Source organism: Priapulus caudatus, unplaced genomic scaffold (genome assembly GCF_000485595.1).
Source record: "Priapulus caudatus unplaced genomic scaffold, Priapulus_caudatus-5.0.1 Scaffold201, whole genome shotgun sequence".
Lineage (NCBI taxonomy): Eukaryota > Metazoa > Priapulida > Priapulimorpha > Priapulimorphida > Priapulidae > Priapulus > Priapulus caudatus.
The window spans coordinates 25,837-43,163 of NW_014577262.1; the positions used below are offsets into that span (position 1 = coordinate 25,837).

Sequence of the window (17,327 nt, forward strand, 5' to 3'; positions counted from 1 at the left end):
TAATCATGGCTCAGGCAATGGCTGATGAAACGAAGAAATTGTTTATGAGTATTGGATTAAGCGAAAACAAGGCACTAGAAACATTAAAAAATGAAACTTTATCAGAACAACTTAAAGCGGCAATTGAAGAGGTATTTTACGCGTATTTTAACTGCGATCCGCAGCTGTAGTCGTATAAATAACGTAAACTTGATCATGATGATAACGATGATAATGCTCATTGAATGCATTACCGCCGGCCCATTGCATTCATATTGCATGTTTAACTGACTTGGTCACAATCTATCAACTAACAATGTATCGTTATGAAGTTTAGGTCTCATTGACTAGTTAGCCCTAGAGTATTACGCAAAGCCGACACTCACATAGTGTGACATCAACGTACTAAGTGACTACCATACCCACAGGCAAGTTGAAGCGTTTCAATAAAATATAATGGGGTATTAATGCTAACTAAATACGAAATCTATTTACTTACTACAAAATTCTTAATGTTTCTATACTATAGCCAGGCCTACTCTCTTTCACCTACGGCTACATCGCCGATAGTTTCCAACCACTGCATTACCGGCTGCCATTGCTCTCGCGGCGCGACTGTTGCACGCTTGCACTAATATAACTACGCACTAATATAACTACGCACTAATATAACTACGCACTAATATAACTACGCACTAATATAACTACGCACTAATATAACTACGCACTAATATAACTACGCACTAATATAACTACGCACTAATATAACTACGCACTAATATAACTACGCACTAATATAACTACGCACTAATATAACTACGCACTAATATAACTACGCACTAATATAACTACGCACTAATATAACTACGCACTAATATAACTACGCACTAATATAACTACGCACACTTGAACTAACAGTCTATATATTAGTGCAAGCGTGCAACAGTCGCGCCGCGAGAGCAATGGCAGCCGGTAATGCAGTGGTTGGAAACTATTGGTGGTGTAGCCGTAGGTGAAAGAGAGTAGGCCTGGCTATAGTATAGAAACATTAGGAATTTTGTACTAAGTAAATAGATTTCGTATTTAGTTAGCATTATATTTTATTGAAACGCTTCAAGTGCCTGTGACCATACCGGGAGAACACTACAGCTCTGCGGAGCTCAGTTCAAGGATTCAAGGACCTCTGCTGACACTAACAGTGGTCACTGTTAGTGTTTTGCCTCCTTCATATGGTTCTCCCAGTCTCACGTCCCAGTTAGGCTGAGAGGGTCTATATCCCCCAGGGTACTGCCGGAATGTACCCTGGGTACGGTTCGGTATACCGGAACGTACCCTTGTAACTATCTGATATGGTTAGGGAGTAGGCGTAGGCGACTCCCTAAACTCGTTAGTGGAGTAGGCGAGGTACGGTCCGGCATATTAGATAGTACCAGGGTACGTTCCAGTATACCGGACCGTACTTAGGGTACGTTCCGGCAGTACCCTGTGGGACATAGACCCTATGAGCACCAGTTACTGCATGAAGACCACGAATTACGTGGTCAACCGATCCACGAGGAATTCACAGTCCCCAGTGTTGAGTACCAAGTTTTTATACCTTGAGAAAATTCAATGACCCAGCTAGGGTTGGAATTTGCAGCCTTTGAAGTAGTAGTGGGATGATGGGGGTAATTAACTCGCATCACGATTCGATACACTGACCAACCAAATACCAATACACACCAATACTTTCAAGAGAAGCATTGATTGCAAAAAGGCCCAAACAGAGAGGAAAATAGGAAGAACAGCAAAACAGAACCTGGAAACTATAGGCCTATGTCAGTCTTAAAGGTAGATTCCCTCGAACTTTCAAGTGACAAACATAAAATCAGGTGAAAATTAATTATTTTAACATTGCACGCTTGTACTTGCCTATATTATATATATGTGATAGGTGAAAAAAAACTGCTCAGGAATACGTTCATTCAATGCTTTTAGACTACAAAGTGAAACGTTCGGGTCGAATGTTTCAAACACATTTACATTTGCGGCTATGCAGCGATTGTGCCGTTCCGCGCACTTGCCGCGTTATGTATGTATGAACCATGCTATGTAAATTTATGCACACTGGCATGTTATGACCCAATGGTTTTTCTGGTCACGTACATGGCTAGCTGATAGGGAAAGGGCAACGTTTTTGTTTCTGGGAGATTATGGTATTCTGAGCGAGTTAACGAGTGAGTGAGTTGAGAGTCCTGTCAGGTCTCTGTTAGTTCAGATTACGTTTTCTTGGGTTTTTAGCACGATTTATCTCGAAAAAGGTTACGGTATAAATTCTGAAATTAATAACATAAACAGTCGAGGAATCAAGAACTGTCTTTAATCACAGGTGTCTGTTACAGGTGACCACAAACACAGGATTGCCTGTATTCATCATTTCGTCTTCTTGCATTAATTAACATTCCTATTTCTTGCTGAATGATTGTTATTATAAATATAAGGTGCTACCGGTACTCTGTTTTTCAGGCTCAGAAGCACTGCAGTGATGGCATCGACAAAGCGACAGGAAACCTACTCTATCACGTTGCAACAAAACTGAAGAAGCAGGTCAAGCACAGACTGGCATTTCTCACTGAGTACGTGGCTAGTGGCAATATAGCTACTGAGCTTCAACTGACAGGTATATCAATGTGATTGATCTATCCACCTGATGTGGTAGACTGGCAGTTATAGCTAACCGTTGTTGTGATAGGAAGTTTTATGAATAATACTTGGCAATGAGGTGCCGTAAATTTGACATTTTGGCATGCACGCTTGGAAAGCATATATAGAAACGAGTGTAGCTTGACCATTCTAGCAGTCAAGGGGATGTGTGTTCTCATCTCACTCAGCTGGATAGCTCAGTTGAATGACATACAAGAATGTAACTTAACCATTAGATTTCTATAGTTGTTTATAGTAAGTTGAGCATACGTCAGTAATTGAGTGCCTTATTTTGTGATGGCATTCTTTGCTTAAATTGACTACGTCACGAATTTTCTATGGTAAATTTTGTAAAATTTGAGTTGCCATTTTTTTTCATTAAAAGTAAGAACTAACGGGACTAAACGTATCGTCAAATTTTTACCTGATAAGATTGTTTCTCAACTAGTTAAAAATCCAAAAAACCTGGACGATTTGATATTAGTGTTCCTAACATTAATTGCTTGTTATTGGCTATGTATGCGCCACGAGTGTATGTTCACATCGAACAATATAGTAAAATAAAAAGTATAATGCAGCAATTTAACCATACAAAGTGAACAGAATTACTTATATTTTGTGAAAAAGTTGAAATATTTTTTTAAATATTTATTATTTACAGTGACGTAATTGCTTTAAGTTGCTTAACGTTTTGAACCTTAGGGTAGTCATTTGTTTGCAAAATGGTATGAAGCTGTTTTACTTAAATACTGAAAATGCATTCAAATTGAGATATATTTGCAAAGCTGGTATTTGGAGCTTGTATGCATATATATGCAGAATTACAAGAACAGAAGTATCTATGGCTCCAGACTCTCTGGACAGCGCTGTGGGGTTTATAATATTTATTAATATAATTTTAATAGTTATTCATGCGAGTAAATGTGGAATGTTTCTTTGCACTCAGCTGCGCTGGAGTACTTGCTGCATCATGCTGTAGGCCAGGTTAACGTTGCTGTATTCGAGGAGCACTGTGGAGTTGGAGTCTCAGTCACACCAGAGGATATAGAGAATGCAGTTAGTGTCACCTAACCACAGAGTCTGTAACATAGGGTTTGTACAGATCCGAGAAAACTTGGAATGATCTAGGCTATGATCATTGAAAATCATCGAAAATGGCTTGTTGTGTCTGGTCTTAGAAAGTCTATGAAATTGCCTACATGTATGCCTTGTCAGCCCTCGACACTAACGGTTGTCCGATTGCCCGGGACAAGTGAAAGTCAATGTCGGACAAGTTATTTTCTTGTCTAGTTGCCTGATCGGACAACTGAAAAGTTCTAGTTGTTTAATATTCTAAACATCCTCTGAGCCAGGGCGCTATCGTACCACATTCTCACTTCAAACGTTTTCAAAGGTCCCTGAAAAAAGCAGCCCGCAACACCGACTGTTACCATTACAGATTTATTCAGAGCGGCAATGCGTACCTCCCTGGCCGGGGCGGCATTGATTTATGTACTGGGGTGGGGGTACGATTGTTTATAAGTCGGTTGGGGCATATTCATTACTGAATATCAGGAGTAGATAATAGGGAAGGAGTGTGACTTCAATAAACAAGGGAAATTCGTCATTTACTAGCCTTAAAATACCTACGATTTACTACGCGTAACTCATCCAACTTGCGCTCAAATCGTACACAGTACATTCGCCTAGCATCGTGCGAAATTGTTTCCTCGTATACACCCGCAATCCGGAGATACAGACTAAAACGTACGACACAATTTTCCATTCTGTTGCCAGCAAACTTGATGCGTTCAGAGCCTAATTTGAAACAAAAGGCAGCTACTAACACTCGGCGATGCGGTGTGACTCGCTGGGAGATTGGACATCGACGCAACACTCAGCGAGATAACCTCTTTGACTCGGCATACAGCTACATATCGGCATACCGGCATACCGGCATACAGCTGGTAAATCCCCCACGCACGCACGCCCACCGCAATCAGCAGCAATCTCCCAGCGAGCCACACCGCATCGCCGAGCGTTAGTAGCTGCCTTTTGTTTCAAATTAGGCTCTGAACGCATCGAGTTCAGACATTCAAACATAGACGTGTGAATTTCATTACGATTTTACATGTACTGTATTTACTCGCGTATAAGTATAACTTATGTATATTATAAGTCTCACCCCATATTTTGCATTGAAAAGTTGGTACAAACATTGGTACATTAACAAGATTTCTTAGCCTCGTCTATAAGTCGCACCCCCTGATTGTTTTATTGAAGTTGTGCACAAAAAGCGCGGTTTATACACAAGTAAATACGGTATATATACTGTAAGTGTAATACACACGCACGCACGCATGCAAACGCGCGCCATACACATATGCATAGGGTATGTGCGAGCCTATATGCACGCAGGGAATACTGGGCAAAATATCAGGATGTATAATATATATAATAATATCATACAATCTATCTATATACGTGTTCATATAATTATATATATAATATCTATTATAATCTATTTATATATTAATAGACCCTATATTTATAGACACTCCTGAAAGAGATATGCGACTGAACCAAAAGAGACATTAACAGCTGCATAGATTGCAACAGTAAAAATTGCTTCTTGTTGTGCCCGACAGGACAACCAGATCTGAAAATAAGCATCGAGCCTGCTTGTAATAGGCAATGAATTTGCTTCAAATGTAAAAGCTGATTCACTAATTATTGATGGGATGATACAAAGCAGAAAGTTGTATCATTAAAAATTTGTTTTTTCTAATAGGTGGAAGAGTTGATACAGAACACAAACACAGTTGTTGGAAAAACGATACCGTCAACATGGGACTTTGATGGGTATGCACAGAAACATGACATATTATTGGTACTGTTCGTGATATAATATATGCTTATAAGGGGTATTAGTTGCCACACTTAATGTGTAATCACAACAACACCTCCATCTTGTACCTATTGCAGGAGAAGCTCGTAGGAAGGTGAAGTGGCTGACGGCAAGATGTTAAAAAATGAGATGGACATCTAATCTCGATCTGCTCGGACCAAAACACAGAGACATGGAATTCTGTGAGCATGGACAATCTGCTGGTGCCAAGCGAGCAATCCGTGGGTCACCCAACCAAGGACGCAGCAGCAGCAGCCAGCAACAGCAGCAGCAGCATCAACAAAACCAATTGAAAAAACAAAACTGGTAATAGTTTTTGAAGTTATTCATGCCTAATCAATTGTATGGTCTAATACACATAGTTCGTAGAGTGAAAGAGATGGTGGTATAAAACTCTTTGGTGTAAAGATTTAGAACATAAAAAAGGATTAATTGAATTCACTTTATTATTACACATTTTAATTTACTCTAACGAAGTAATTTTTGACGATCCTGTCTAGATCTCACATTCACATACAATGGAACCAGATTAAAACCGGATTAACTGGATGTGAAAATTTAGTTCATTTGAATGAATAAACATCAATATATAACACAAAATATATAACTCCTATAGTGTAGGAGTTATATATTTTGTGTTTATGTATCGTTCTTGTTATAGCGTCATGTTCGGTGGTTCTGATATATAATAATATAATTATGATATATATTTATATATTATTATTATTATATTATATTAGTAATATATATCATTAGCTCCATCTGACATAGCAGATCAGCTTGTAGATGCATACGCGTCGGTGCCGTACCCGTGCGAGCGTCGTGCCTCCGTGCGAGCGTCGTCCGTGGTGCCGCAACAATTGGGCCACAAATCTTAACCGCTTCGCGTAATCGGTCACGATATGGACGTGGGGGTAATCCGCAAACGAAGTTGGGAATGTCGAAAGCTGGTGTCAAGGTCAAAGGTCCAAGAGGTGAAACAGATAGGGGAACAATTCACATCCTTAACTTAGAGGTATAAGAAGGAAATGCAGAATTGGCGGCACAAATCATACGGCTCCGACCTAGCCTGCGTGATAGTCGTGTACTTAGCATTACATGTAGAAAAGCGCATCACTGTGCCGAAATTGGAGGTCACAGGTCAAAGCCATTGGCACAGCGAGATTTTGACATTTTCCGAGGACATTGGTCTTGTACGAGCGATGAAAAATGTTTTGTTTCAGCGGTGACATAGTATTATGGCTTATGAAAGACAGATGAAAATGTCCCTTCTGCGACATGCGAAGAGTAACGTGTCGAATAAAGCTTTTGAGACCCTAGCAAGAGGAGGTTAAACTTGATTTGTTGACTGTCGTTAAGAAGAATTTGACTGCCGGTTTGCTAGTAGAATCTACATGCCTGGATGTATGAGTGCTACAAAGGTCAGCAGTGAATTTCAAAAGCTAAATTGAGTTAAAGAAGGTGTATGTTCTAAATTCGTAGTAATTTCTATGCATTTCTGTACTGTTCAGTATGTTACACAGTAACGTATGGCCACTGCCGTAGGCTGCTGCAGGTGCATGTGTTGCGCGTTTTGCCTGCCGTTATTGCTTACAGGTGCAGCTTCTATTGCAATTTGCAGCCTGTAGGCTTGCTAGGTAATGTAGAGTGGCTTAGCCTATCTGTCTAGCAATAGTTTTGCGACTCAGTATGAATGAGGAGCTTCCATCTTTAATCCTGAAGACCTTAAACGTACGCGCCATCTCAGTGGCAAACTTCATAACGATCCCAACGAACATTCTTTTCGAAAGGCTTCCATGATACGCATTCCCTGTGCATTCCACTGTTTACGGCGTGTATGTGAACACATTGGACTAACAGGGTTGTACTAGAATCCCACCACTCCACACCAGAGTCACCGCAGTACAGCACTTAGAATGAGCGCTGTCCGGCTTGCGCACTTTAATTATATTTATTATATTATATTATAATTATATATAATTATACAAATTTTTTTAGTTTCTAATGGTTTTTTGATCGTAGTACAAAAGTGTCTAGGAGCTTCTATGTGATGCAACTCCATAAGATTGTCATGTGTAACCATGTAGTAATCATGTATGACTTTTTGTGGTGTGTGATAAATTTCTCTACACTGTATTCAGTCGAGGCGACCTCTGTTGGCGAGCTCATGAAACGCACGTTGACATTCCACAAACCTGGCGAGAACTACAAGACAGAAGGCTACGTGATAACTCCGAACACTATGGATCTGATGAAGAAGCATGTTGCTGAGACTGGCGCAAAAGTGAGAAGCAGCAAATAAAGTGGTTTATTCCATGAATTTACCAAGCCTAAACCCTACCAAAAGAAGTCAGCTAATAAGGGCACTTGGGTAGCTTATACCAGGCAATTGCAACCACTGATGGCAATGAAAAATAATTACACAACTTTGCGACCCCCCTCCCAACAGGTTTAATGTGCTGCCAGAGGGGGCAGGGAATTGAAGAGGAGGGGTAAAGCATGCGTTGACCTATTGTTTTTACGTGATATCATCAAGCCGGTGGCCGAGTTGCCACAATGCAACCGCTGTAGATTTTATTTGTGTGAGAAGAGACTCTAGATAAGATCCACTAAACACGAAGGGCTGCGGGTTAGTATTGAATTTTTATTTAGGCGATCAGTGGTTATCGGTATCTGTTAATTAAATCGATTTAGCTCGATCTGATACTTCCGTTGTAGTTGTCTGATGAAACATTGTAGTTGGTTTGAGTAATGTGTGAGATGAGTCCATGACGCTACGTGTGCTATCTACTGGAGAGGGTCGATTTTTTTGGTTACAGCTTCCTAGAAAATGTTAATTGCTAGAAACGATATATCTCAAATAAGGTACATCAAACGAATTAAATATTAATTAGCATTAATGCAATGTAAATTTAATGCTTCCCGAACCAAAAATTTAGAAGGCATGCCCAATACGGTGTCACTTTCTTGTGGCTTGCATTATATCCCTAAAATTCTTGCATTACAGGTGATGACACGGTTTCCACCGGAGCCAAATGGGATTTTGCATATTGGGCATGCTAAAGCCATCAACATCGACTTTGGTTATGCACAGGTATCTTGACGCCATCTTACTCAGCGTGTGTCTAGATTTTAAATTTTAAACTTTAGACAGAATTTTTTATCCATCTGGTTGCTTTCAAAGACGTTATTTGACATTTCACAGGTGATGGACATGGCTTATTTTAGTTTAGGCCATTAATCAATAGTGTTCTGGTTGTTTGAGATATATGATTTTGTTAGATTATACAAGTAAAATTATATGGCTGGGTTTTTAGCATTTTATATTTATGTATTTTACATAGTATGTATCTATTTCAAGGAAACAACGCCCATCGTTACTTCAGTTAATTGTTTTTTAATGGTAACGTTAATTGAACCCAAGCATATGCTTGCAGAAATCTGAAAATGCAAAATGCATTTCCTCATTCATTCGTTGAATCATTTCTTTTTCTTAAGGTCGTTATGTTAACCCACAATTGAATTGAGGTGAGGAGTTTTTGTACAGCTATATAAGCTTTTTGGGTGTTCGTACAGGCTACTGGTGGCCTATGTTACCTTAGGTATGATGACACAAACCCAGAAAAAGAGGAGGATGAATTTGTACGTGCTATCAAAGACATGGTCAACTGGCTAGGTGAGAGAAATTTATTCACAGCACCTACTAGAAATGCATCTGTCATGGTTAATAACAGTCTGTGAAGATTTCAAGAATAACACTACTCCAAGTTTCAGAAAAATATTCGATAAAATAATGGTTTCGTTATGCTACATACCAATTTACAATATTGAACAGTAACGTTTGATAACTACAAAATAACCTGTGGCCAAAAAATTAATAGCATTTGTTATTGATGAAATCTTTGGTTCTGTTTTCAGTCGTACTGTTGAAGAAGGTTAAGCAGTTCTGCATACTTTATGCATGATTTTCATAGTAGTTGTCTCTCAAGACTGTCTCCACAACACGATCAACATGATCTTTTGTCCGTGCTCTTGTTTCAGGATACACTCCTTTCAAGGTGACTCATGCGTCTGATAACTTTGATCGACTGTACGAACTAGCGGTGGAGCTGATTCACCGTGGTCATGCCTATGTCTGCCACCAGGTGGCTGAGGACATGCGTGGATTTAATCCCCCGCCCTCCCCCTGGAAGGACCGTCCGATCAATGAGTCTTTACAGCTGTTTGAGGTATGAAGATGTGTACCTGGAGAATTCCATAAGATTGATGCCTTGATTTATGAGGACAACGATGCCTTAGAATTTTTAAAGGGAGCATGAAATCTGGTTGTGAAAGAGTTATTTTAGCTCACTTCATTTGTAATTGGCTCTATAGGTCTGATAGGTAAAAACAATGGCATGGAATTATGTCCAGTCAAAGTTTCTACAATAAAATGATATTCGTGTGATTAATGTTCATGATATAATTAAATCATTAATGTTTTAAATGATGATTAAATAACTTCATCGGATCTCTATAATTTACATGCTAATAAAGTTAATCTCAGTTAGATCCATAATCAGTACAAAATAACTTACTCTGACGAAATTTTCGTCCATCTCTCCGACAGACTTCCTCAGGTCTAACGTTTCCAGGTAGATGGCAGCACTGGAAACGGAAGTTCGATCCTGGTAATTTTCGGGCGGCCTCCAGCCTGCGGTCCTCTCGAGTGGGTGCAGATCTGGGAATGTTGTTGTAAATGTGGGATAGATGGTATGACCCCTCATCTCTATTCATTGTAGTCGGTTCTCTGCGAATGTAAATTGCTTCTCTGATTTGTCTGCGCCTCGGAATTGATTCCTTTGACACCACAGTGGCCTCTTTCCAGTCCAGCAGATGGTTTTGATCGACCATATGGTCTGTTATGGCTGACTTATAGTTGTCCTGAAGTGGACGCACGAGCCGCTCGTGTGCTGGTTCCGTTTGTGTGAGTATTGACATCAGTCATATGTTTTTTTAAACGTGTGCCAAATTTTCTGCCTGTTTCCCCAATGTACGTGCTGTCACAATTCGAGCAGGCGATACGGTATACACATCCTGTAGTATTTTTGTTTTCAATTTTATCCTTGGGATGAACTAAGATGTTCCTGATGGTCTTGTGGGGTTTGAAAGTTGATAACAAAAATACTACAGGATGTGTATACCGTATCGCCTGCTCGAACTGTGACAAGCGCGTACGTTGGGGAAACAGGCAGAAAATTTGGCACACGTTTAAAAGAACATATGACTGATGTCAATACTCACACAAAAGGAACCAGCACACGAGCGGCTCGTGCATCCACTTCAGGACAACAGCATAAGTCAGCCATAACAGACCATATGGTCGATCAAAACCATCTGCCGGACTGGAAAAAGGCCACTGTGGTGTCAAAAGAATCAATTCCGACAAATCAGAGAAGCAATTTACATCAGCAGAGAACTGGCTACAATGAATAGAGATGAGGGGTCATACCATCTATCTCACATTTACGACAACATTCTCAGATCTGCACCCACTCGAGAGGACTGCAGGCTGGAGGCCGCCCAAAAATGACCAGGATCGAACTTCTGTTTCCAGTGCTGCCATCTACCTGGAAACGTTAGACCTGAGGAAGTCTGTCGGAGAGATAGATAAAATTTCGTCAGAGTAATTTATTTTGTACTGATTATGGATCTAACTAAGATTAACTTTATTAGCATGTTTTAAATGATGTTTATGATTTTTCCTACAATAGATGTTGATTTAAAAAAAATGTAATAATTGATTATTAGGAATGCACATGTTGATTGATGTTCACTCTACAAATAATCCGGTCTTCCTTTGACTGACAGGACATGAAAAATGGTCTGATTGATGAGGGAAAGGCGACCCTGAGGATGAAGGTCACACTGGAAGAAGGGAAACTTGACCCTGTTGCCTACAGGATAAAGTTTACTCCACACCACAATACTGGAGACAATTGGTTAGTGTATGGGTCCTCCACTCCTGTGGCACATTCTTGTTATTGATACAACAGACCTCGCAATATTAAGACTATCTCTCTTGCTGTTGTTTTCTCTCATGTAATTTGGAAGGGCTCTATGAATATGTCATGTTGCATACACATTTTCAGGAGTGTATCAATACACTCCTGATATAATATATAGGTGCATATAAAATGAGAAAATTAGTAGCGCAGCAGTTAATGCTAGATTTTTATTAGGTGTATCTACCCAACATATGATTTCACCCACTGTTTGTGTGACTCGATAGAAAACATCTCGCACTCTCTCTGCACAAAGGAGTTCCAGGCAAGGTGAGCAAAATTGAAGTACTGTGCAAGCATTCTCTCATGATAAATAATAATTATAAAAATAATGGTAAATAATAATAATAATAATAAAGAACGGTCAGTCTCATAACCTGCAATAGAGTGAATAGTTAAATTGACTACGTCACGAATTTTCGATGATAAAATTTGTAAAATTTTTGTTGCCATTTTTTTACATTAAAAGTAAGAACTAATGGGACTAAACGTATCGTCAAATTCTTACCTGATAAGATTGTTTCTCAATTAGTTGAAAATCCAAAAAACCTAAACGATTTCATATTAGTGTTCCTAACATTAATTGCTTGCTATGGGCTATGTATGCGTCACGAGTGTATGTTCACATCGAACAATATAGTAAAATAAGAAGTATAATGCAGCAATTTAACCATAAAAAGTGAACAGAATTACTTATATTTTGTGATATTTTTTTTACTATTTACGGTGACGTAATCACTTTAAATGTAGGATGGTCTTTACAGTCAGGCATTGTAAATTCTGCTTCATTAGATTGGTGTAGGTTTAGTGAGGCAGGATTGTACAGTTTGACTTGGGATTTTACATAATCAGTATAATAAGAGCTGTTTCCTTGTTGATGATAATTTGAGGTTGATTCATTCCTTGTATAGTTACAATAAACAGTTTGATTTGAAACTGGAGATTACCTGAATTAATATTTAATTTAGTTGTTTCTTTGGTGTCACGATCATCGTGTGTCGCCCAACAACGACACACAACAAACTGTTTAGATTACCTTACTTCAACATACCTTTGCAAAACATTGACATCTGTTATCTTTGAAACTTTTTTTTGTCATTATCAGGTTATTTTAAAATGGCCAATTATGCATGGCTTCAAGAATCCGATTAGTGCTAAAAGTGAATCCATTGACTTTGTGCTGTTGTGAGTTGGATGACTTCCAGTGCAGAAGGGATGTATCTATGGAATGCTGTGATTTTTCAGACGATCATCCTATTACTGGCTTTGCAACGCTCTCGATGTCTACTGTCCTGTGCAGTGGGAGTATGGCCGGCTGAACCTGGACTATACTGTGGTGTCCAAGCGCAAAATAGCGAAACTCATGGAAGTAGATTGCGTCAGGTAAATTCGTACATAAACCAACACCAGGTGGAGCAACCTGTCCGAAAATGTTGAAGATTGACTGTGAAACAGGTTCGAGCTGGTTGCTTGATTGGCATTATGGAAGTCTGAAGACACGAGGCTGCTGCATCATTGCATCAAATAGCATACATTTGCGTTGCCAGATTAAACAGAAACCTACATTATATCACTGATATTTGTCCAACACATCTAGTCACACGTTTGCAGTGGTATAGTGCTGACTAGACTAATCCCATCTGGGTCTGTCATCCCTGGGCTGTCTGAGCTAGTCAGGAGTATTCCAGTTCGTGATTATCATATGCAGCCAATGCTCTTAATGACAACGATCAAACAGCCTCGTGACAACAGCGAGACAGTGAGACATTAAATATGCAGGATGCATTTTAATGAAAGAATGATCTGGGTTTTATTTTGCATTTAATTTACCTTACGGAAAAGATATAAAGATACCACAACGTTTGCGATTGTGAATTCTATATGGTAGCAAAGCAGCGGCGTATGACAGCAAGTACATGACCTGTTAGTCCAGGCGTATTCACACTCTTTGCCGAGGTGCATTGCAAACATTTTGTGTGTGTTCGTACAGGGGCTGGGATGATCCGAGGTTGTTCACACTTACCGGTCTGCGACGCAGAGGGTTCCCGGCGAAAGCAATCAACAACTTTGTCCTAAAAGTAAGTGGGAAAGAAGCGAAATAAAAAGTAAATTTTTGAAAGTCGAAACAAAACTGATCGAAACGGGATTTCCAGCTCTCAGAGAATTTCCACTGTACAGTGTGTTTAATTTAGGATGTTCAAACTTTGACGACTGACACGCGACATTTATACAAGCAGAAGAAAACCGGGATTTTCGGATTGCAAATCTACCATTTGCACGGCAAAAGGCACATTATGCTCATGCACATGGATAGCCTTACACCACTTTTATCTTGCAGCTTGGAGTAACAGGCGCTCGGATTGTTGTAGACCCTCAGATGTTGGAGGCGTGCGTACGTGACGAACTTAATGTGACTGCGCCTAGGTAAGGTTTCGTCACCCAGTGGCACCATAGTCGTATGTAAACGCCTGCACAACTTTCACAGGGCGGCTTCGCAAAACGCAAGTAGCAGGCACCTTGCACTGTGCAGTCACTCTACTGACGACTGTACTGTACGGCAAGAATTAATCTGTTTATCTGTGCAAGATAGCCACACTTTCCTTGGAAATCGTTGCTAGTTTGGTCAAACTAGACCAGTTTATAGGTGTTTTTCACATGCGCTTGCCAATTTATCATCTTTGCAGCGTTCCTTGCTAAACATTGTTTTTTAGATCGTCTTTTGACTACAATGGTTGACTTGTTGCTGACTTGACCAGTCAGTCATGCCAGCCGGATAGTTCAATTTACTGAATGAGTCTGGACTAGTCTCTGCCACCTCGTTTTGATCTTCATGGTCAGGGTCGGGTTTCTTTCAGGGTCATGGCTGTCCTCAACCCACTGAAGGTCACTCTCGTGGATCTGCCATTTGACAGCCAGGAGGTCGATGTACCGGAGTTTCCGAACGAGCCCAACAGGGGGACGCATAAAACCGTGTTTGCCCGCACGCTCTACGTTGAGGAAAGTGACTACCGCGAGGTAATGTGATCGTGGAGGTGTGGTATTCTCTTATGTCAAGGTGGCGCCAAATTTTCCTACCAACAATTCTGTGCTACTGTAATGAGCTATTTGTTTGCTGCTAAACTAAATGGTGAAATTGTATGCGGCCAATCCGAGCACAGATGGTGTGTTTATGTACCAGCCAGTTTTGGTGGGTTTTTTCTATTGAGTCTTGAAATGAAAATGATATCTATTTAAGGTTATTTTAAAATAAACCTGACCTCTATTTTTATGGTTTTGAATTTGTTTTCTTAATATTGTTTGTTGTTTGCTGGAATCATAGAGGCAGCATGCAGGCCGTGGTTAATTCCCTTGAAGTTGAAGCTGAAATATTTCTGCACGTCCTTACATGTGTTGAGCATATTAAGCGAAAAGTGCAAGCGCCTTATGTTCCTTGACACACAGGTTGCTGATAAAGACTTCCGTCGTCTTACGAACCAGCAACCTGTCGGCTTAATGCACATTGGCTACGTTATCAGCGTCCAGCAAGCGGTGAAGGTAGGGATGGCTCTATCTTTTTCTCAACAGTACTAAAGTGTTTGCGAGAACATTCTGGTCAATATCAGGTCATTATTTGTTTGTTGTGTCGTTTGTTTGGGGAGGGGGGAAATGGCGTTTGAATACGAAACTTTTCGAATTTTCTGTAGGCTAACGACCGACTGAAATCCATATTGCAATATGGTTCAACAAAGTGCTGTTGCTGAAGTAATGTTATTGCTTCATTATGATATTATGTCCTTCATGTTTATGTTTCATTAGTTTTGTTCATTAACAGGCGTCGAAATTAGCGGTATCCTGATATCCGCGGGATAGTAGATTCTTGTGTTGGATACCAGATTTCAATGCTTGGTATCCCGCCGGGATAGTTAAAAAAAAATCGTAAAAATCGGGATAGTGGTTGTTGAGCATATTTGCATGCGCAAGCGTAAGCGTAGCTGATGTTGATCATAAATGTGATGTGTATACATTGTATCAAGCGAACCAGACAATGCGTCTAGACAATACGTCTGCAGTGTACTTGTCTGTGCATATCTGTGAATCTGTTTTCATGTTTTTATATAATAATTACATTACATATTAAAGGAACAGTAGCCTCTAGGTTCTAGGGTTATTTTAAGCTAATTTAGGTTATAATTGCGCTACATAAAAAGTTTCATGGTTCAATCACCATTAGAAATATTTTTTTAAATGTTTTAAAACTAATGACTACAGTTTGATTACAACGACGGTGGCGCCACTCAAAGCGCACGATCTGAGAAGTTGCGCAAAACCACTTTCCAACCAAGGGCTACAGACCGAGGGTATTTCTTATTTATTCATTTAAAAGCAAAAGGATTGTAATATCTTATAAACGACATATAGTTTCAGTTATAATATGGATAAATTTGCCCTAAATGAATATCGTTCGGTTAAATAGCATTTAGGTATAAATATAATTGCACTTTTGTGATTAGCCCTCGGTCATTTACCTGCAAAATAAAAATGCAAATACGCAACTTTTTCAGGGTGGCAGCACGGTCGCGGGTGTCATGGCGCCGTTCAAATTTCGTAGCGTTGATGTGTAAATAATTAATTAAGTATCTGGTGACAAATACATGTGGGTATAGACGATTTGATATACAGTAAGTACAGTTGTATGCAGTAAAATCCTAGAGGTTACTGTCCCTTTAATAATTTTCAAATGCTATTATTGCATATTTCAAGATTTTGTATACCAACATTGTTGAAATTACTATCCAAAAATGGGATACCAGATCTTTGGGGGAGATACCAGATTTCAATACGTGGTATCCCGAATGGATACCATAATAAAAATCTAATTTCGACCCCCTGATTACTCTGTCTGTCAGATTATTAATAATGTTATATGGCTTATGGTGCTCATTCGGTATTTCTCGCTGATGTATTTTACGTGCAGGATTCCAATGGCAAGGTAATTGAACTGTTAGCATACGCACTACCCCTAGCTGAGACGACGAAGCCTAAGGCATTCATCCACTGGGTGTCGCAGCCGCTCACGTGCGAGGTTCGACTTTATGAAAGGCTGTAGGTAGCACGTTAATTAAAAATGAACTGGCTAAACTAAAAATTGGCTGCTGCTTAGTAATATGCAACCTTTGGTTGTTTCGTTTTTACATTTGATCAGTTTGGCTGAGCATTCACCATAGGTTATGTTGACCTTAGAATGAAATGTTCAATTTATAGGTTTAAACACAAGAATCCTGAGGATCCCAGAGAAGTTCCTGGTGGATGGCAGACTGATATTAATAAGGTATCGACTGTTGGGAGTTGAAAAGGAAGCGGTCTTCTAAACATGCTGAGCAAACTAGCATTGCCACAGGGAACCATATTGTAGGCATATTATATATATATATATATATACATATATTCATCCATCTATCCAATCCACCATTCATCCATCCATTCATCCATCCATCCATCCATCCAGCACCCATACAGCACCCATCCATCCATCCAGCACCCATCCACCCATCCATCTATATATCTGTCTATCCATCCATCTGTCCATCCATCCATCCATCCATCCTTCAATCCATCTATCTGTCCGTCCATCCATCTATCTGTCCATCCATCCACCCATCTATCTGTCCATCCATCCATCTATCTGTCCATCCATCCACCCATCCACCCATCCATCCATCCATCCATCCATCTATCTGTCCGTCCATCCATCTATC

The 17,327-nt window shown here is 39.8% G+C and overlaps 2 protein-coding genes across 2 annotated transcripts in view; both read left to right on the plus strand.

The window, feature by feature from the left end:
• LOC106807204 (glutamine--tRNA ligase-like) overlaps positions 1-5,638 on the plus strand; it is a 6,733-nt gene extending 1,095 nt beyond the window's left edge. The window contains exons 2-6 of the mRNA XM_014809489.1: positions 15-131; positions 2,485-2,638; positions 3,608-3,717; positions 5,432-5,502; positions 5,626-5,638. Coding sequence (XP_014664975.1) covers positions 15-131; positions 2,485-2,638; positions 3,608-3,717; positions 5,432-5,502; positions 5,626-5,638 — 465 coding nt within the window. The remainder of the gene's footprint in view (positions 1-14; positions 132-2,484; positions 2,639-3,607; positions 3,718-5,431; positions 5,503-5,625) is intronic.
• Positions 5,639-5,815: 177 nt separating this feature from the next.
• Positions 5,816-17,327, plus strand: part of LOC106807223 (probable glutamine--tRNA ligase) — a gene marked incomplete in the record, with an annotated part of 15,699 nt that continues 4,187 nt past the window's right edge. Inside the window, 14 exon segments of the mRNA XM_014809510.1 lie at positions 5,816-5,854; positions 7,690-7,832; positions 8,556-8,642; positions 9,125-9,224; positions 9,590-9,777; positions 11,399-11,529; positions 11,770-11,862; positions 12,838-12,975; positions 13,583-13,670; positions 13,931-14,016; positions 14,448-14,607; positions 15,034-15,126; positions 16,547-16,674; positions 16,834-16,900. Coding sequence (XP_014664996.1) covers positions 7,716-7,832; positions 8,556-8,642; positions 9,125-9,224; positions 9,590-9,777; positions 11,399-11,529; positions 11,770-11,862; positions 12,838-12,975; positions 13,583-13,670; positions 13,931-14,016; positions 14,448-14,607; positions 15,034-15,126; positions 16,547-16,674; positions 16,834-16,900 — 1,476 coding nt within the window.